The 20,864-nt window shown below is 37.3% G+C and overlaps 1 protein-coding gene across 2 annotated transcripts in view; it reads left to right on the forward strand.

Annotated features, from left to right (window-relative positions):
• WDR64 (WD repeat domain 64) overlaps positions 1-20,645 on the forward strand; it is a 146,620-nt gene extending 125,975 nt beyond the window's left edge. For both annotated transcript variants that reach the window (XM_086693487.1, XM_086693488.1), the window contains 7 exons: positions 1,546-1,604; positions 5,084-5,193; positions 8,077-8,265; positions 10,305-10,410; positions 13,177-13,257; positions 14,092-14,202; positions 20,119-20,645. In XM_086693487.1, coding sequence (XP_086549613.1) covers positions 1,546-1,604; positions 5,084-5,193; positions 8,077-8,265; positions 10,305-10,410; positions 13,177-13,257; positions 14,092-14,202; positions 20,119-20,202 — 740 coding nt within the window. In that variant the 3' untranslated portion in view covers positions 20,203-20,645. The remainder of the gene's footprint in view (positions 1-1,545; positions 1,605-5,083; positions 5,194-8,076; positions 8,266-10,304; positions 10,411-13,176; positions 13,258-14,091; positions 14,203-20,118) is intronic.
• The last annotated feature ends 219 nt before the right edge of the window (positions 20,646-20,864 follow it).

A 20,864-nucleotide genomic window follows, 5' to 3' on the forward strand; every position in this document is an offset into this window, starting at 1 on the left:
TCTTTTGATTCACATTAACATGGTAAGTCGTTCTCTATCCCTTTACTTTTAGTCTACATGTATCCTTATATATAAAGTGGATTTCTTGTCAGCAACATACAATTGGGTGTTGTTTTTTAATCCATTCTGACAATCTCAGTCTTTTAAGTGGTTTACTTAGACTGTTGACATCTAAAGTGATTTTTGATATAGATCTACTGTATTTCTTATTGTGTTCTATTTATTCCTCGTTTTTGTTCTTATTTTTGTCTTTCACTCTTTTTGTGCCTTTTGTGGTTTGAAGTGACCTTTCATATTATTCTACTTTCTCTTAGCATATCAATTATGTATCTTTTTAAAATTTTTTGAATGGTTTCCCTAGAGTTTGCAATATACATCTACAACTAATTCATGTCCACTTTCAAACAAGTCTACACCACCTCCCTGGTAATAAGAGTATCTTATAATAACAAAATATTCCTAATTTCTTCCTTGTGTCACTACTGTCATTCAGCTCAAGTACCTATAAGTTACAATTGTCAAATACATTGTTGCTATTATTGCTTTAAATTGCTTTTACTTTATCTTCATTTATTCCTTCTCTTATGCTCTTCTTTTCTTTGTATAAATCTGAATTTCTTACCTATATCATTTTCCTTCTCTATCTTAAGAACTTCTTTTAATACTTCTTGCAAGGCAAGTTTACTAGCAACAAATTGTCTCCGGTTTTGTTTGTCTGGGAAAGTCACCTTTCTCCTTCACTTTTGAAGGACAGTTTCACAAGGGACATAATGCTAGGTTGATGGTTTTTCTCTCAACACTTAAATATTTCATTCCATTCTCTTCTAACTTTCATGGTTTCTGAGAAGTTAGATGTAATTCTTATATTGTTCCTTTATAGATAAGATATTCCCCCCTCTGGTTTCTTTCAAGATTTTTTTTCTTTCTGCAGTTTGAATATGCCTAGATGTAGTCCTTTTTGCTTTTTTTAAATAATTTTTTAATGTTTATTTATTTTTTGAGACAGACAGACAGACAGACGTGAGGGGGAGGGGCAGAGAGAGAGTGAGACCCAGAATCCAAAGCAGGCTCCAGGTTCTGATCCAGATTCAGCACAGAGCCTGATGTGGGGCTTGAACTCACAAACTGTGAGATCATGACCTGAGCCAAAGTCAGACATTTAATCAACTGAGCCACTCAGGCACCCTGTTGCTTTTTTTTAAATCTAGTTTTGTAACTATCATGTGGATTGTAGGATGATTATCTCTCTAATGGTTTGGATTCCATTTGGTACTGTTATATTCATTTCTATTTCATCTACCCTGACATCTAGAGGAAATTTGACTTTGAACATACATGGCAACAGTAAGTCACAAGGAGGCTGCCATATATCAGAATTCCTACGTATAAGTGATAAAATTTTTTTTCTTTCATTTCTGGTTTTTCAGATTCTATTTTATTTACCATTATAAATGCCTAAGTCAAATTAATTTGGCAGGCTGGATAGTATTTGCTTAGACAAAAAGGATATCTAACTAAAGATTCCAATGCTTACATTTTCTACAGAAGGACATGTTATCCTTTGCAGCATTAGTTCCTTCCTGGATCCACCTCACAATGAAAAGGTAGGGACTTTAGTTTTTAGTTTAATTTATGAACCAGAAACTGACCATTTTTCTGTGCTAGATACCACAAAAGACAGAAATGCAAGCCAAGACCTCCTACTCTGGAGTCATATATAATACTATTGAATCTTAACAGTATTTTATCTTGATGGGCACTGAGAAATGTATAGAGTTGTTGAATCATTATATGGTACACTTGAAACTAACATAACAGTCTATGTTAATTATACTTGAAATAAAAAAAAGAAAAAAGAAACAAGCTACATGCCAAATAATAATGGTTTACTGGTGAAAAGAAAGAATGAGTGAGTGAGTGAGTGATCTAGCCACTGGCCACATTACATCATCTTCATGTTTTGATTTATTTGAGAGAATCTATGTAGAAACCCAGAGCTTAAAAAAGTTCACAAATCATCTAGTCCTCCACAGTCAGTTTATATATCTGACATAACTTTATAGAAAGAGATGCTATTAAGAGACTCTTAAAAACTGAGAACAAACGGAGGGTTGATGGGGGGTGGGAGGGAGGGGAGGGTGGGCGATGGGTATTGAGGAGGGCACCTTTTGGGATGAGCACTGGGTGTTGTATGGAAACCAATTTGACAATAAACTTCATATATTGAAGAAAAAAAAAGAAAAATAAATAAATAAATAAACATTAAAAAAAAAAAAAAAACCCAGAAAGAGATGCTATAACTTTTCCTTACAGGCCTAATCTAGTGCCCAACCATTGGGGATGAAAAATACAGCATAGGGAATATAGTCAATAACACTACAATAACATGTTATCATGCCATCATGGTGAGCACTGAGTAATGTACAGTATGTTGTCCACTTGAAACTAACATAACATTACATGCCAACTATACTTGAATTTAAAAAAAAGAAAGAAACTCTTCCTCACATCTAGTCTAAATCTTCCTTGTGATTCAAACATATTTTAGGCTCTTTTTAGAGTGAACGCAATGTAAATGTCACCATCCTTATTTAAAACCACCTGAATATGAACTTTTTGTGTCAATGTGGATAAACAAATATACCTACATCTAGTATAAAGACTCAACTTGACTAATTAAAAGTTACAGCAAGGAAGCACTATTTTACCATAGACTTATTTCTCTTTAAGGTCATATTTTAAATCTAAAACATAAATAAATAGTATTTCTTTTGCTATTATTTTCCTATGGTTACATAGATTAAGATTGGATTCCTTGCAGAGTGTCACAGAATGGTACTGTTTCAAACCTTATTTCAGTTGATCCATAGAATTTTCTTTTTGTTTCCAAGAACCAATGATGGTTTTCTAATGTTCAGATGTTTATTTTTCCTATGATTATCTCCACTTTGCAGAGGGGAAATCAGAGACTGTCTTGCCTTAAGTCCATGTAGACAGTTAATGACTAAGTCAGGACTACAGCCAGGCTTCTTGTCCTCAAGTCCAGTGTTTTTTCCATATATAACACTCACTGCTATCAAATAGAAAACAACGTTCAAACAACTTGTGAAGCACAAAGTTTCACTTATCAACAGCTATAAATGGTCTGAAATCAAGTCATGTTGTAAGCAGAACAAAAACAAATGACATGCTTGAACCATATATAAGTGGAAAGTTATCTGTTCTCCCTTAATTTTGATGATTATCATATATTGTTATTAATTTTAAGGCACAAAAGTATGACCCAAAAAGCTTACAGTTTTGCAAATGAACTTTCTATAAACTGGGAAACAAGACCTTATAAAATTTAGAGAAAATCTTAAAAACAAAATTATAAAATAATATTGAATTAAACTATCAGTAGAATTTATTTTAAAGCATTTTCACCAATTTATAAAAGCAAAGAATTTATTTTAATCACTTATTTGAAATTACTCCATATTCAATGTCATTTCAACCTTTTTCTGTATTTGGGCAATGTATTTTTTCCACTTTGTACATGGCTGCCTATATACAACAGAATCCCATTATAAGATGCCTCATTATTACACAGATTACTATATATCATGAATTAAATCAGGTTCAGTTATAGATTACAACTAGTTACAATAAACACCTAATATGTCAGTGCATACATCAGATGTTAATCTGCTTCTCTTGCAACATTACTATTAAAAAGATGCTCTATATAATATAGATATTCTAAGGATAGGATAGTCAAAACCTGTCCACAGGAAGAGAAATCATACATATGATAATATACACTTGTCTACAAACAAAAAAAAAAGTCTTAGAGCAATGTTTTTCTAAATACAGGTTATAACCCACTAGTGGGTTATAAAACCAGTGTAATGAGTGGTGACCAGTATTTTAATTTAAAAGGGGAATTAAATGCAATAGAATAGAATAGATGATATCAGTGTGCATTGCACATAGTAAGGTTAAGTATCTGAAATTTGTCCGGTATGCATGTGCAGATATTGTATCTGTTGACATCTGTAAAATGTCTTTCTTACTATAGATATGTCCCATAGTAGAGAAACGCTTGCCTAAGTGAATCCAATCCCAAAGCAGAGAAAGAACCCTTGGATGGCAAGCTATTATTGAATAACTATGAGACAATAAGAAGTAAGAGAATGCAGATTTCACCCTGGTTGTCTAAGAACAACTAGAGGGGATTGAGTCAGAAGGTCAATAAATTTAGGAGGAATTGTGTCTGAACTTTGTTCAAGTCTAAATGAATAGGAGACTCATAAGAAAACTCCAAGCTGCCAGAATTCTAGCTACACATATATTCTAGGTAGATGACCCCAGAGGAAGTGCTTGGTGTGAGTTCATCAGTGATAGAGACAGAATGTGCTCTAAGGAGATGTTGCTACAGAGTCAGCTTTCCAGTGGACAACTCTAGTTCACACAGTTCAGGCCTGTTTAAAGGCTCTAGACTTGAGGATAAGCCACATCTTGAATCGAGACCTCTGAGGTCTATCAAAGAGAATGAGCCAGGCCCATTCTAATTGTTGATTCCTTGTGATATCATATATAACCCTACTACCTCCATCACCACCACCACCACCACCACCAAAAAAAGAGAACAAAATCACCAGGGCTATCTCTGGATAAAATTTGAAAACACGGAAGTTTTGCCCACTTCCCCTTCGGTCCTCACCTTTCAGCTCTGCTTCCTCCTGCCCCTGATTCCACTCTGCCTCTGCCTATCCCACAGCCTTTCTCCTAAGGCTTTTCTTTTGTCTACTCATCTTGTAATCCTCAACTAAATGCTCATCCTCACTTAAACGAGAAATTGCTAAAGACATAAGGTCTTTCTTCTCCCAGGAATACATGAGATGAACAAACACCTAAAAATGGAGTTAGGATACCTGAGCAAGGAAAAAGAGCTCACAGGGAGAGGGGTTTCAACCTGCACAGAGGTCCACACCCATTCACTTGGAAGCTTGGCTCATTCGTGGTTACTGGTTTTGCTTGAGATTGGATTATGATCAGCACATACTTATGCTACGGAATATGCTTTATTGTTGCTTTCTAGAAACTGAAGCAGCTGCTTGCCTGGCGTGCTCATTCTTTAGAAATTGTTCAAGTAATCTACGTAGAAGACAAACAAGTGGTACTTACTGCCTCCATTGATGGCTCAGTAAGGTATGGACCTTCATATTGTGAATTTAGGGTTTTGAGCACGAGAAGTAAAAATTTTAAGCTACAGTTTAAGTTTATACCCCAAATACTATCTTGATTGGATAATTAAAATAAATACATAAACAAACAAACAAAACGTGGCACGCAGAAAGGGCTTTGGAAAGATGGCCACTGGCTTAGGATTCTTTTCCATGCCCAAGGAGACAAGATGCCCTGCTCATCCATGTCAGAGTATAACAAATACTTCAATAAAAGTGTTTTTTGTGTACTCATTTCAAAGAATGAAGCCAGATGATTATCTCAGAGAGATAGACTCAAGCCCAGGAACAGCCACAGGAGACACAGGATCAGAAGGCATAAAGAAAGTCATAGCAAAGTGCAACTCAACACTGAGAAAAGTGAAAGCAAGCTAATGTTTTCACGGACACTGTGGTTGATTCTGCAAAGCCTACTTATTTCTAATTGCCTGGATAATGCTAAGGATACATACACCAATACTGAACACACACACACACACACACACACACACACACACACACACACAAAGAAAGGAAATGCCATGACACTTCTTGAGACAAATTGCTGCATATTAAAATGTGTCAAAATCATGGTAATGAATTATCCTCTTGGGAGAATAAAGTCAGGTAAGATCGAGAGTGGTAGAGAGGTTTCAAAGTGTGCTGGAGAGTTTAAACATAGTGAAGGCAAAAAGGAAGGAGTATTTTACATTGGGTAAAAGACCCTGTGTGAGCCTGGGGCTGATTTGAATCTTCACCTTGAAGGAAATAGCTTCCAAAGGATTTTAAGTGAAGGACTAACATAATCTGATTTACATTTTTCAAAAAAATAATGTGTAGGGAATGGATTTCAGAGCAGCAAGGTGGGAGCAAAGAGACCAGTTGGAAGTCTATGCTGAGTGCAGGTGCCTGGACTAGGGCAGTGGCAACAGTGCTGGAAGCAGATAGTCCGGATCTGAGAACTGTCCAGGAGATAAAATCCAGGAGACATAAAGTTTAACTGAAAGGGAAGGTAAGCAGAGGATGTCAAGCCTACCTCCTGCCATATACCACTCAGTGAACGATGGTACCATTCATTAAGAGAGGAGGCACTTAAGAAAAAAGAGAGAGAAAGGAGGCACTAAAAGAGAAAAATACTTTAAATATGGAAGGGTGAAAGTAAATTATTAGAAATGTTGAGTGAAAGGTGAGTCTGGTAGGGGGCAAGGTCCTAACTGGGGTTAAACAGCTCTTCCTCCGCCAGAAAGGGAATGTGTTATTTTATTTATAGGAAAAATTAAAAACGTGACATTTAATTATTACAGATGTTTTTCACAACTCTGTCCCTTGGGTCTCTGTTCCGGTTTATTTTCAGCTACCTGTCAGCAGAAGTGCTAATTGGGGATTGTAATACACACAGGCACGCACACACAAACGCAAGTGTGCACATGCACCACATGTCACATGTGCACACACTTCTGTTGTTATGAGCATTCCCTGCTCAGAAATTTCTTTTATATGATTCCTTCAAGTGGAGATCTCCCTAGATACTCAATTCAGAAAAAGTAGCTCTATGAATAACTATCTCAGATACACTTCCCTTTATAACTAAGCTATGTCCTTTTGCAAACACTGGCTGCCACTTTCCAAAGGGGTAGGGAATTTTAACATTCTAAATCTTTGTTATCAAAAAGATTGTGATATTATAATAGGAAAAAGTGTAATAAAGACTTAGCTTTTAGACAGAGGATAGACAGGGCTAAGATATTTATCTAAGACCCAGGAAATCAGTCTGAGAGGTGGGATCAGTCATCTGGAAGAATTCCACATGCAGCAGGAAACGTCACAAAACAAGATCAGAAGCTGCTTCAGTCCTGACCTAGAATAGAGTGAGTTTGGAATTGTCCTAAAGGTAGTCCTTACCCTCTAACTTCTGTGCTGGAAGGACTGGTCCATTTCACTTTGGTGAAGGCTCTGGCAAGGCAGTGTAGGAGAATTAGAATATGTAAGGGATGTAAAATGCTCATGTTACATTCTTAGGATGCTATTAGGTGTGAGGAGTCCTGGCTAGATACCTCTCCTCTGTCCTCTCCTCAATGCCTGCCCCCGTGACCTGGGAAACCACTTGAACTTGGTGGAATTTACTCTTACCTCATTTAGTGTGTCCTCCTCATGGGCCATGATGACTGCTTCCATCATTTGTTACTCTGAGGTTGAAGTCAAGATATAAAAGCAAGATCTTCCACATACTGTTTTATCTTTCCTTAAGATGCAGGGCACACACTCCTGCTAAGGATATTCTATAGGACTTTAAATCAAGTGGGCTGCTTAGAGGGATCTCACAGAGTGACCTGATGGTAAAACTATGCATATGGATAAAAAAACACTTCTTTTGTCACCTTATTTCATAACTCAGTTGTGAAAAATAGTATGGTTTTTCCATAACAGTAGGAGTTATGGATGGAGGTTGAGAGGATTTTGTTAATAGTAAAAGCATCCTTAGGAAACTCCTCCCACAAGCCCTACTGATGCTGATGCAGAGGTAGACAACTAAGATATAGCACACTGTAAGGCCTAATTCAACTAGCATACTGTCAGCCAACACAGGTTCTGATCACAATGAATGAACAGTGTTATGTTTTCTGATTTTAATGAATGGCCATCATAAGTACAGATTCAAATCAACATTTCCCAAAATTGTTGTTGATTAGAATTCTAATGGATAAAAATGCTTATGCTATGATCGGTTCCAAGTATTTAACAGGAATAGTCCTCGAATCAAGCTTAAAATCTCTGATGGACTAGTAGAAACCCATATAAATGATCTAATAAACAATAACTTTCACTGAATTCCAGTTACTTTCTTCTCCCTACTTTTGCCTTTCCTCAGGGTCTGGCATGCCCTCAATGGTCATTACTGTGGATATTTTGGACAGCGAAGAATGTTTGAAATATCACCAACAAATGATTTCATTTTGCCATGTGATGTTAATGAATATCCCATAGAAATAAAAGAAGAAAACAAATTCACAGAGAAGACGCAAAAATATGAATATCCTCTGGTATTTGACCGGCAAAAGTAAGACCATTGGGTTTTTCTTTAGATGAGCAGACAAGAATTAAACTCTATTTTTTTAAGTTTATTTATTTATTTTAAGAAAGAGCACAAGCAGGAAAGGGGCAAAGAAATGAGAGAGAGAATCTCAAGCAGGCTCAGTGCCATCAACACAAAGCCCAATGTGGGGCTCGAACTCACAAACCGTGAGATCATGACCTGAGCTGAAACCAAGAGTCAGACACTTAACCGACTGAGCCACCCAGGCACCCCAAGAATGTGACACTGTGCTGGACATGGAGAATTCAAAGGTGAAAAGTCCAGGACTTTTCAATAACATTGTAATCCAGTGGAGGGGAAAAATATGTAAACAAAAAGCTACAATTCAGTATAATAGTACTTCTAGGAAAATGTCATTCTCAAGATAATCACCAAGGGGTAAATGGGATGTAACCAAACAAGACCAAAGAGGCAACTTTGATCTTCTATGTTTACTTAAATCATGGGTAAGTAAAAGCACTAAATAATGAAAGACTATGATGTAGTTTTTCAAGACTGGGGGGTCCAGTGAGCAAGTAAGGACGACGTGGCGGGAGATAAAGCAAGAAAATTTTATAGATGCCAAATCGCAATGGGTTTTGTAACGGACCAACAGAAGGATTTTAAGCTTTACAGAAATCATAGTGACAGAATACAGAAGAGAAAAAACAAGTCTGAAGAAAAGGATAGTGCATTTGGTTTTGGACAAGTGTAAGTCTAGATGTTTGTGGGACATCCAAGTGAAGATATTTAATGAGCATTGAGATAGACCTGTCTGGTTGTTGAAAAGAAAACCACATGCACATGGTATGATGACAAGTAGTAGTGAGGACACATTTGCAGAACGTGGCAGTGAAGTCACATAGGACAACAGAAAAGTAAACACAAGATTGGCATTATTTCAGCTGATGACCTTGGAGAGGGTAATGTCAGTGGAGTGGTGGGTAACAATCACATGCTAGTGCTTGAGAAATAAATAGGAGATGTGAGGTGATGATAGTATATATTGCTTTGTAAGGAAGTCAGATAGCTCTAACGTTAGACAAGAGTTTGATTCATGGGTATGCTTGTGTCTCAAGGACACCTGAGCACTGCTTAAAAGCTTAGAAAAAGAGGACAGTTACCTAGTAGGGAACAGAGTGTTGGCAAAAGGTGTTTTGTGCTTTTGTAACATTCAGTCCTGGTTTTGATGTGGTTGAATCTTTGTCATTATGGAAGTGATTGGAGCTTAACTGAGCTCAACATCAGCAAAGCATGGGGGTCCTCCCTGGACTGGTAATATAGAGCAGACCAGAACAGGGGGAACTGACCAGATGAGTCAAAAATGGGAAGAAGCAGAAGGGATTGTCTAAAATAAAGCCCTTTAGGGAAATCGTAAGTGCGCCAAAGCTGGAGAGATTGCATGCCATCATCTAGTCCAACAGTTGGTAGAAGAAACAGAAATTGAAGCAAAGTGTCACAAGCCACACAGCAGCAATTTTAGAAGAATCGACAAGGGTTCCACGTGACTGCCAAGACTCCACTGAAGGGTTCAAGCCTTGCCTTGACTGGCCAGCAAGAGCTCCAGAGAAGAGATCATGCCAAAACATGAGAGGTGGTGTAGTAGAGTCAAGACTCATCAAGTTGTGGTAAAGTTCCCCACACACAGTTGATCAATGGGTAATTGCTGAGCCTTGAACATCCATTTATCTTAGTACTCAAAATAGTATATTCTAATTTGGTAATATGCATCTCCTTCACTAGCTCTGTGAGTTCCTTGAGGATTCAGACCATGTTTTATACATCTTTATATACCCAGTTCTTAGCTTAGTGCTTAGCACACAATAGGCACTTAAAAGGTATTTGAGTGAACAAATAAAGAATGACTAGTTAAGTGCAGAGGTAGCATCATTAGGACTGGTGCCATGAAAGCCAGAGAATTTGGGACCCAGAGAAAGAAGGATTTAATGGATACATGTGCAGTAGGCAGAGAATAAAAGATGTGGGTATGTGCTGAACAGTTTTTCTTGTATCTTTTTACACAGATGGAAAAAAATGAGCTCCATGTCTTTGCTTTTCAAACGTACACCTCCCAAGGCCTTTGAAGTGGATCATGATTTTAAGTTTTTCAAGTCTCTTTCTTCTCCCAAGGTAGCCTTAAAACAAACAAGTGAACAAAAAAAGATAAAGCACTTTGCTTTTGTTTTCCTGAATTTAGATCTCTCTGGTATATTAGTTTTCTATTATTGCTGTTACAAATTACTACCAACTTGGTGGCTTAAACAATATAAATTCATTATCTTATAGTTCTATATGTCAGAAGTCTGTCCTGGTTCTCACTGGTCTAAAATTAAAGTGTTGCCAGAGCTATGTTCCTTTTATAGAGGCTGTAGGGGAGAATCTCAATGCTTTAGTTGGGGGCCCTCCTCCTTCATCTTCAAAGCCAGACATATTGCTTCTCCCTGACCATCTTCCTGTGGTCACATGTCTGTGACCTATGGGAAAGGTTCTCTGTTTTTAAGGATGCCTGGGATTAGATTGGACCCACCTGTATAATCCACCTCAAGGTTCCTGACCTAAATCACATCTGCAAAGTTCCTTTTGCCAAGTAAGGCAGTGAAACCATAGGTTGGGGGTGGGGGAAATAGGATGTGGACATCTTTGGTTGCCATGATTCTGCCTATCACAGACTGACACACTTTTCTTCAGTGCGGAATTAGGAGAGAAATGGGTCCTGCTATTCATTCTATTTGCAATATTTGTAAAAAGTGGATATAGCATGAGTCTTTAGGCTAAGGTGTGGTATTAATTGAAATCAATTTCTTCAAGATCTTCAACACAATAAGCCAAACTTAACCTTTTTAAACTTATCTCCTGTTACTAACCTACCTTGCCCCACCCTCTACAGATCAGGCTAGTTGTTATTTCCTGAGCATTCCTGCCTTCTCCCCCAGTTCGCCTGAGCTGTCCATACCACATCTGTGACCTTTCTCTGTCAAGTCCACCCCACCTTTGTAATTGACAAAAGATTAATATTCAGAATAGAAAAGGAACTCCTAAAAAAATCAATAAGAAAAAAAGTCCAATTTAAAAAATGGTCAAATACTTGTACAGATACATCACAGAAGGAAAAAAAAATTGCCAATAAGCAATGATGAGATGCTCATTAGTAAACATGGAAATTCACATCAATAATATTATGAGATATCATTTTACACCCAGCAGATTGGCAAATGTCAGAGAGTCTGACAATATCAAGGGTCAGTGTGCATTTGGCACAATCAGAACACTAGTCTGCTGGCAGAAATAGTGTAAATTGGTAGAACCACTTTGGAAAACAATATGGCGTTATCTAGTAAAGTTGAAAATAGTTATAGTATCCTAGATATATATCTTTGGGAAACCCTTAAACACATGGTTAGGAGGCAGGTACAAGAATGTTCAGAGAAGTACTGTTTGTAATAGAAAAACCTGAAAGCAGCCTAAATGCTCACAGACATTATAATTGGAACATAATTATGGCATATCTATAAATTGGAATACTACAGAAGAGTGAATATAAATGGACCAAAACAACACTCATGTATATGAATAATTGTTTGACACATGCTATTAAATGGGAAAAGTTTTGCTTAAGAATATGTACATAATCATTTCATTTATATAAAAGTCAAGAAGAAGCCAAACTAAATAAAATATTGTTTGGGCAAAAATTTACATAAAGTAAAACTATATAAACGAAAGCAAGAGAATTAAAAGCACAAAGTTCAGGACCGTCATTACATTTTAAAGGCAGATGAAAAGGACTCAGAACCTCAAAGTTGAGGGTATTGTTTCAATACATAAAACAGAGCAGTGGGTCCATGGATGTTCATTATGTCATAATTCTTTCACATTATCAACTTCATAATTTGATAAATACTTAATATTTTCCAAATTAAATAGTTTTCATAAGTCCTGCCTTTCTGTCCAAATGGAACTCAGCTGCTCCCAGAGGGCAGGGTGACAAGGAGAAGGACAGGATGGGGAGTGGGACAGACTTAGGTTTAATCTTAAATAATTTTATCTCTTTATTCATCCGCAAATCCTTCAAAGTGTTGTGGTGAGGATTAGATGTGAAGATGCATACAGTTACATCACAGATTCTCAATAAATGTTAATTCTACATTCTCCAACAACCCTGATCTCTCCCTGCTTTGTGTTTTATAGCATATTCATTTACCATGTTCTCCAATGAATCAGTATTTTTTTGTGTACTCTCCTTTACTTCCCACTCACCACTGAGTCCTAAGCTCTTTATGGCCAAAAACTTATGCATAGCATATAACTCAATTTTGTTGAATAGGATTGAAATAGTACAACCTAAAAATAAAGATTGGTATGTCCTTTTAGTATTCTCTTCCAATTTGAAGATAAGAAACAATTTTTTAAATAATTTAACTGCAATATTAAATACATTTTGGGGAAATCTTTAGCAAAGTTTAAAAGGCCTTGAAACAATCAAATGCTGCAAGGATTGTCTACCCCTTAGCTCAACTTTATCTTCTCAATTCATTGGTAAAATAATAAAACATTAATGCTAAAGTTGAATTAAAACACCCTTTTCTTAGGAATCTCTGAATTCTTCCAGAATCTTGTTTTGCCTATTCCTTTTCTTTCTCAATTATATAAAATGTATTCATTCACTTCTTTTTGACATATCATTGTCAGTAATAATAATACAATGATAGTAAATCTTACATTTGAGTAACACACTATCTGTGTTATTTCATTTGATCCTCATAAATAGTCAACAGGGAAAGAACTTGCCCAAGATCATTCAGCTAATAAGCATCAGAGTCAGGATTTAAACCCAGGAATTTTGCCACTGATAGAATGTGACCACATCACTAAACATCCACTTCCTGTGTTTTGCAGATTCGAAGACGTGCCTTAGAAGGATTCCTGATGGAAAACAGAGAGGCAGGGATTGTTTTCGGCTCTCTTCCTATATATAGGGTAAATTGGAGGCTTCTAGAACTAGAGTAGTTAGAAAACAAGGAATCCGATGTCTCATTCCCGACCTTGGGCTACCCAACAAGGTTGAAGAAAATCACATAACCAAGCAGACTGATGCTTCTATGAGCGTGCTGCATCTGATCCCAAAGAAGTCTCTAGTTCTAGGTGTCCATGGTCTTGACCATTTGCCTCTGCCATTTCACGTTAAACAACACTATAGGAAACTATTTCAGATTTTAACCTGGCTCTTCATCGCCTACAGGATAAAATCCAAATACCTTTAGCCTGGCATACAAACCTTTCATAATCTGGCATCTGCCTGAACTGTATGATCTCATTTTCTATCACATTCTCCCATGTACCTTATACTCCAGCTGTGCCAAATTACTTGCCATTCCTTAAGCATCACCACTCTTCCCTCTTCTGTGACTTTGCCTGTGCTGTCCGTTGGCCCAGAATTCATCCTCTGCCCAGAATTTTCTCCTCCTTACTCATTCTCTTCCAGTCTCCACTAGAGCTAACCTCTGTTAAATTAAACAACTAATTAAACCAAGAATAATAAACTGAAGAAGAAATACTTCAACTTAACCTTAACTTATTATTTCATAAAATGTTATTTCTCCTTCCCAAGAACATGTTCCCTGTAATAGGGTCAAACACTTAAGCTACAGATAATGCTAAGGATGAAGTGTCAAGAAGTCATAGTGGGCATCTGGGAAGGAGGAGTATATTTTAAAGCAGTTGACCTTTCCCTATTCTCCACCCCCGTGAATTCACATTACAGGTGTAATCACCTTAAATATGTCTCACTAAATCTTTACTTATGGCTTCTAGGTACCAAGCCCCACTAGCCTAAGATTTCTTCCACTCATTGGTTCAGAAGCACGAAGGGAATCTTCTGACATCATTCCAGGAAAAAAGAAGGGAGGTCACACTCATGATAAGGTTAGTACTTAGAATTCCTAGTGTATTCCTTTTCTGTGTGGACTGTTAATTATTTCTTTGTTCCCAAGGACATTCTGGGCCTAAGATTTTCTCAGTCCATATTCTTATCATGAATATTCCAGGATGCATGTGTTTTAGCTCTGTGAGATGGAAATCATGAATTTGCCGGACAGAGAGGAAAAATTAAACAGGACCTCTGAAGCTGACAAATGAAATTTTTCCAGAGCTAATTCAAGACTTAGATTCACTGCCTAGTTTTAAAAGCTAGTATCAATTGATGAATGGATAAAGAAGTTGTGGTTTATACATATATAATGGAATACTACTTGGTAATGAGAAAGAATGAAATATGGCCTTTTGTAGCAATGTGGATGGAACTGGAGAGTGTTATGCTAAGTGAAGTAAGTCATACAGAAAAAGACAGATACCATATGTTTTCACTCTTATGTGGAGGCTGAGAATCTTAACAGAAGACCATGGGGGAGGAGAAGGGGGAAAAAAAAAGTTACAGAGAGGGAAGGAGGCAAACTATAAGAGACTCTTAAAAACTGAGAATAAACTGAGGGTTGGTGGGGGGTGGGAGGGAGGGGAAAGTAGGTGATGGGCATTGAGGAGAGAATCTGTATGGAAACCAATTTGACAATAAATTTCATATTTAAAAAAAAGAAAATCATATAAAGTTAAAAAAAAAAAAGCTAGGTAACATGACATAACATCTCTGAGGGTTGTATAGCCATCCTTGCTTCTGAATGTTATGGTACCTACAGGATGGAGCCATGAAATCAGTAAGCCTCTGTGTCACCAGCCACCTCAAGAAGTTGTTTTGTGTATTAATAGGCGTAGCTAGCGTTCAATGACTTACAGTTTACATAGTACTTTTAGAAATTATTCCCCTCATTTTCACAACAATTACAAAGAAAAATGTTATACCCACCTTAAAACTGGGAAAAAGTAGAGCCTAACCAGAGGGTAAGCGACTTGCCAAAGATCACATAAGAAATAAGTGATAAGCTGAGTTCTACTTGTGACTCTAAATGTCATGCTCATCCTACTAAGCCATACAGCCTAGAAAATTCAAATGCTGTCACTCTTCTACTAGTTCCAGGAAGCTTGTATTGGCTCAACTTAACCTGTGGCCATTCGTCTCATCTTTATAATAAAATAGATGAAATGTGGGGCTCCTGGGTGGCTCAGTTGGTTAAGCACCTGACTCTTGATTTCAGCTCAGGTTTTGATTTCACGGTTCATGAGCTCGAGCCCCCCACTGAGGTGAATAGCACAGTCTGCTTGGGATCCTCTCTCTCCCTCTCTCTCTCTGGCCCCCCTCTGTTCATGCCCTCTGTCTCTCAAAATAAATAAATAAACTTTAAAAAATGGATCAAACCTTAAGAGGAGGATCTAACACATGGTACTTCTTGTAAGCCTCATTTCATGATGTCAGACTGAAAACAGAAAGAGCTGGTTCATACTGTCTGTGCCTAATGGAATAAACGATAAAAATCATAACTCCCACCACCAGAACAAAAAGCTGCTTTATTTAATTATATAGAAATCTTGACCATTATTTTGTTAGCTTATGTACATAAATGATTCCTGTTAATCATCAACTCTACCAATTGTTTGAATATGAATTTTTGGCAATAGAGGATTTTCTATAAAATAATATAATTTACTGTTAATTGTTTTAAGTAGTGGATGAAACACAGTGGTATCAAATGATCCACAACTAACAGGTAAGCAAGAGAGTGTTTGTTTGGGGTTTTATAATTTGTATATTTTATGCTTGTATTTCCATTCTTATTTGTTTTGCCTCATCTGATATTAAATATACTTTGCATTCTTTAAGTACAGACTAAGTGAAGAAAGAAGGTGGCCAAATGTGTCTTAAATACCAGGAGGAGGACAAAAATGGAATAAAAGTTAGTCATGGTTAATCTACATAATGAATAATCTACACTTAGATCATCAGAAATTGATTCCACTACGATTAATTTTGTCAACGATCATGAAATATGATAAATTATTTCTCCAAATGCAAAGGAATTTTTAATATATCTACTGTTTTAATAGACATTAAAACTTTATTTTCTCTTAATAAAAAGAGAATAAAGCTTTCTTTCACTCTGAAAAATCATTAACCATACAAGAAGGGTAAAAGGAATAGATATCTCCGTTTGCTTATAGAAAAGGTAAAAATTCCCTTTCTAGTTTAATGCAGAAAAGAGTTAAGTATAGTCAGGGGTTAAAATCTGTTTCCAAAATAATATTAGGTCCTTTCCACAAAATTATGCACTTAGCAAGATGACAGTGAAATCTGGAAACTGGTATAGATTAAAGAATCATGGGGGCACCTGGGTGACTCAGTCTGTTAAGCATCTGACTCTTAACTTTGGCTCAGGTCATGATCTCACAGTTTGTGGGTTCAAGCCCTTCACTGGGTTCTGCACTGAGAGTACAGAGCCTGCTTGGGATTCTGTCTTTCCCTCTCTACCCCCACCCCACTTCTGCTCTCTCTCAAAATAAATAAATAAACTTAAAAAAAAAAAGAATCACTATGTTGATTGTCTGCAATTTAAAAAAAAACATACAGCTTAAGTGGGGAAAATAGTGGATGAGGTCAAATTAATAAATACCCATCAAATATCTATTTTCATGAAAAGCACTTCCAAGAAGCTAGGCATAATATTACTTCAGGAAATTTTGTGTTCAAATTCCAGTTTTGTGAAACAAACATGTACAGAATATCTTGAAATACCTACTAATGTGCCCTGCACTGTGTTGGGCACTAAGAAGCCATTCATAGATCAAAGAGCTCACAGTAAAGAGAAGAGAAAGTTCTCTGAGCAAATAGTCCAAAAACAGGTATCTTAATCTCTTCAACTGATTATTTTTAAATAATAGAAATGATGATTTCAATTATTAGTGTCTTTAAATAGCTTGTAAATCCCTTTAGAATTAAACAAGTTACAAAATATTAACCATAGCACAGGAAAGGATACATCAGAGCCAATTTTATACAGTGGACACTTGAACAACACAGGTTTGAACTACAAGGGTCCATTTCTGTGCTGATTGTTTTCAATAATTACAGTGCAGTATTTTCTCTTCCTGATGATTTTCTCAATAAATATACAGTACAGTATACCTTCTCTTCCTGATGATTTTCTTAATCACATTTTCTTTTCTGTAGCTTTCTTTATTATAAAAATATGGTATATGTGCTAATCCACTGTGTATGTTACTGGTGAGGCTTCCAGTCCACAGTAGACTGTTAGTAGTTAAGTATGGGGAGAGTCAAAAGTTATACGTGGATTTTCTACTTCATGAGGGGATCCTCAAGGGTCAACTGTAGCTCCTTTTCAATTTAAATGTGGAAGAGAGTGGAAGAACATGAACTTTGTGACATGTGATCCATTTACACAATTGTGGAAGCATAGCCAATAATAGAAAAATGCTTAAGTGGGGCGCCTGGGTGGCGCAGTCGGTTAAGCGTCCGACTTCAGCCAGGTCACGATCTCGCGGTCCGTGAGTTCGAGCCCCGCGTCGGGCTCTGGGCTGATGGCTCAGAGCCTGGAGCCTGTTTCCGATTCTGTGTCTCCCTCTCTCTCTGCCCCTCCCCCATTCATGCTCTGTCTCTCTCTGTCCCAAAAATAAATAAATGTAAAAAAAAAAAAAAAAAAAAAAAAAAAAAAGAAAAATGCTTAAGTGAAAGATATATAAGAATGCAAATATAGGCATAAAATATATGAATTACAAAACCCCAAACAAACACTCTTTTGACTACCTGTTAGTTTTGGATTATTCGTACAACTGTGTTTCACCCATTACTTAAAACAATGAAAAAATATATATATAATAGCATACTTTATAACCTTTCAAAGAATAACAGAAACACACTCACAATCTTATTTCAGGTGAAAGGGGATAAAAACCGTAACTGAGTGCTACCGCTGGTGATAATGGCTAACATTCGTGTTTAAATTAGCATGCCAGGCACAAACCTGTAGGTTCTATATGCACTCTTTCACCGAGTCTTTATAACAACGAGGGAGTTATGATTATCATCCCCATTTGATATTCAAGAACACTGAAGCACAAGAGGATAAATAATTTATTTAAGATCCCAAAAGAAGTAAATAGTAGAGCTGGGATCTAAATCCAGCAGGTTGACTTCAGAGCCCAGACACTTGAATACAATGCAGTGTAATTCAGGCAGTCAGGAAGCTGCTCGGTGTCTCCGGGTTAAGTAACCAGATGAGAGTCTGCAGGTAATGAACAAGGAAGAACTCTCCCTTCCCATCACTCTCTGTGCCCTCACCCTAGTTTATTTTTCTTCACAGCTCCAATCACTACCTGCTATCACATTTCATAAAAGTGGATTTATTTGTAATGATTCTCCCCCACTAGAATGTAAGATCCATGAAGGCAGGCACTTTGGCTTATTCTCTGGTGGATCTCCAGGGCTTAGAACAGACACATAAGTCACACACACACACACACACACACACACACACACACACAAACACACACACACAATTTGCTGAATGAAAGAATGAATGAGATCAAGAAGGAGGGGAGAGAGCAGGAAGAAATGGGCGAGAATAATGATAGAAAATTAGATTAGAAAATCAGTGCAGCTTGGGAATTTGCTCCAATTGGTTAGTGGATTGATCTGGGGAACTAAGTTTCCCACCTTGTGTCTCAGAGAGGACTGGTCAGGTGACTGTAAGCGTTCAAGCCTGAGAGATCTTTGGGTTCAAGCCTGAGAGATCTTTGAATTTTACCTTGGGGCTCTCTCTGTTTTTTTCTTTTTTTTTTTTTTTTTTAAATTTTTTTTTTCAACGTTTATTTATTTTTTGGGGGACAGAGAGAGACAGAGCATGAACGGGGGAGGGGCAGAGAGAGAGGGAGACACAGAATCGGAAACAGGCTCCAGGCTCTGAGCCATCAGCCCAGAGTCTGACGCGGGGCTCGAACTCACGGACCGCGAGATCGTGACCTGGCTGAAGTCGGACGCTTAACCGACTGCGCCACCCAGGCGCCCCTCTCTCTGTTTTTTTCTTTAGCTATAACTCTCTGTATTTCCTCTCCCTTCTTCCTTTCTTATTCTCCACAATAGAGCATAAAATCAAATTGATGTGTACTGTCAATATTAGCTGAATATTACTGACAAAAATTAGATACTTCTTGTTCTGAATTTTTAAACCAAATGAGTTTAACTTTCTATATGTATGTCTTCCAGAACTATCTAATTCAAAACTAATTTTCATTTCTCATTTGTGGGATCATCACTTGATTTTATTTTCCTATAAGTCAATGGACTCTGATGATATTCATATACAATATCTTTATGCCTGACAACAGCATAGCAAACTTCTGTAATTGGCTTTATTTTAATCAAACCCTTGCAGACTGGGTAGTTGAGTCCCAGCATGGGATAACTGCCCAGTCAAGTAGTTAGTCCAAAGCTTCTGCTTTTCCACCATACCCTTCTGGAACCCCACCTCCTGTTTTGTTTTGTTTCGTTTCATTTCGTTTTTCAGAGAGAGAGAGTGTGCGCATGCAGGCACGCACTTGAGCAAGTGGGGGAGGGGCAAAGGGAGAGGAAGAGAGAGAGAATCCTAAGCAGGTTCCACGCCCAGTACAGAGCCGAACGCGGGGCTCCATCTCACCATGAGATCATGACCTGAGCTGAAATCAAGTCTGACACTTAACCGACTGAACCTCCCAGGCACCCCTACCTCCAGTTTTTAACACATTTTTACCCTGGAAGCATACAGGATAGTTAAGCAACTAACTATACTTTCTTACTAGGAGGATTAAAATCTCTACATAAATTAGTGGTGCAACTTGACTCTAAAAATTGTATTTATCATATAATGCCAGTTACTAACTGACATGTCCTTTATTTCACAGAGTCAACGGAAGAAAAGTCTGAAAAGAAATTTCGTCCCACAAATAAATCTGGCTTCTTCCTTCTTCCCAGCCATCAACAAATGAAGAGAGAAAAATCAGATGTGACTGTGGTGGCCTGAGCTTCACATGTATGATACTCCAGTCTTTATTTCAGGATGAAAGTGTGGGTCCCCAAGACACTGTCATCCATATCTATATCCTCAGGCCATCCTTCAATGGAGAAGGTTGCTCATGGAGCCCAGGTGGCCTCAGATCTGAACAAGGAAGCAGCAAGCAGTTAGCCAACTTCATTCATAGATGGAAATCCACTTAATGAATAGGGAATGTTTCTTGCTTACTGTCAGCAACATGACACGTAAGGAAACAAAGAGAATCAATACCATAAGTAGACTGAAAATAACATGGTTATCAATGATCAGCTGTTTGCATCTCCCCCTTGTTCACCCGAATTCATAAGCAGAATTATCAGAATTTGTTTCATCCTATGTGTTATACAAAGAAAAACATTAAAAAGAAAAATGTGCAAATCAAGCCTCTAGCTCTTTATTTCCTTCATTTAGGGAAATGTCATGTGGAAGAAAATGTTTAGAGTTTCTTAAAGTTAGAAGTCATTTACATTTAGTCTAGAAATGAGTCCAGATAAAAAGAATTATCTGACCTTTCTTGGGTTCATCTTTTATTAATTATTTTACCAATTGATTTTGGTAATGTGGCCAAATCATTAATTTTACCAATGGGCACGCGTG

The sequence above is a fragment of the Puma concolor genome, chromosome E4 (genome assembly GCF_028749965.1).
Source record: "Puma concolor isolate L17-30 chromosome E4, mPumCon1.1.hap2, whole genome shotgun sequence".
Classification (NCBI taxonomy): domain Eukaryota; kingdom Metazoa; phylum Chordata; class Mammalia; order Carnivora; family Felidae; genus Puma; species Puma concolor.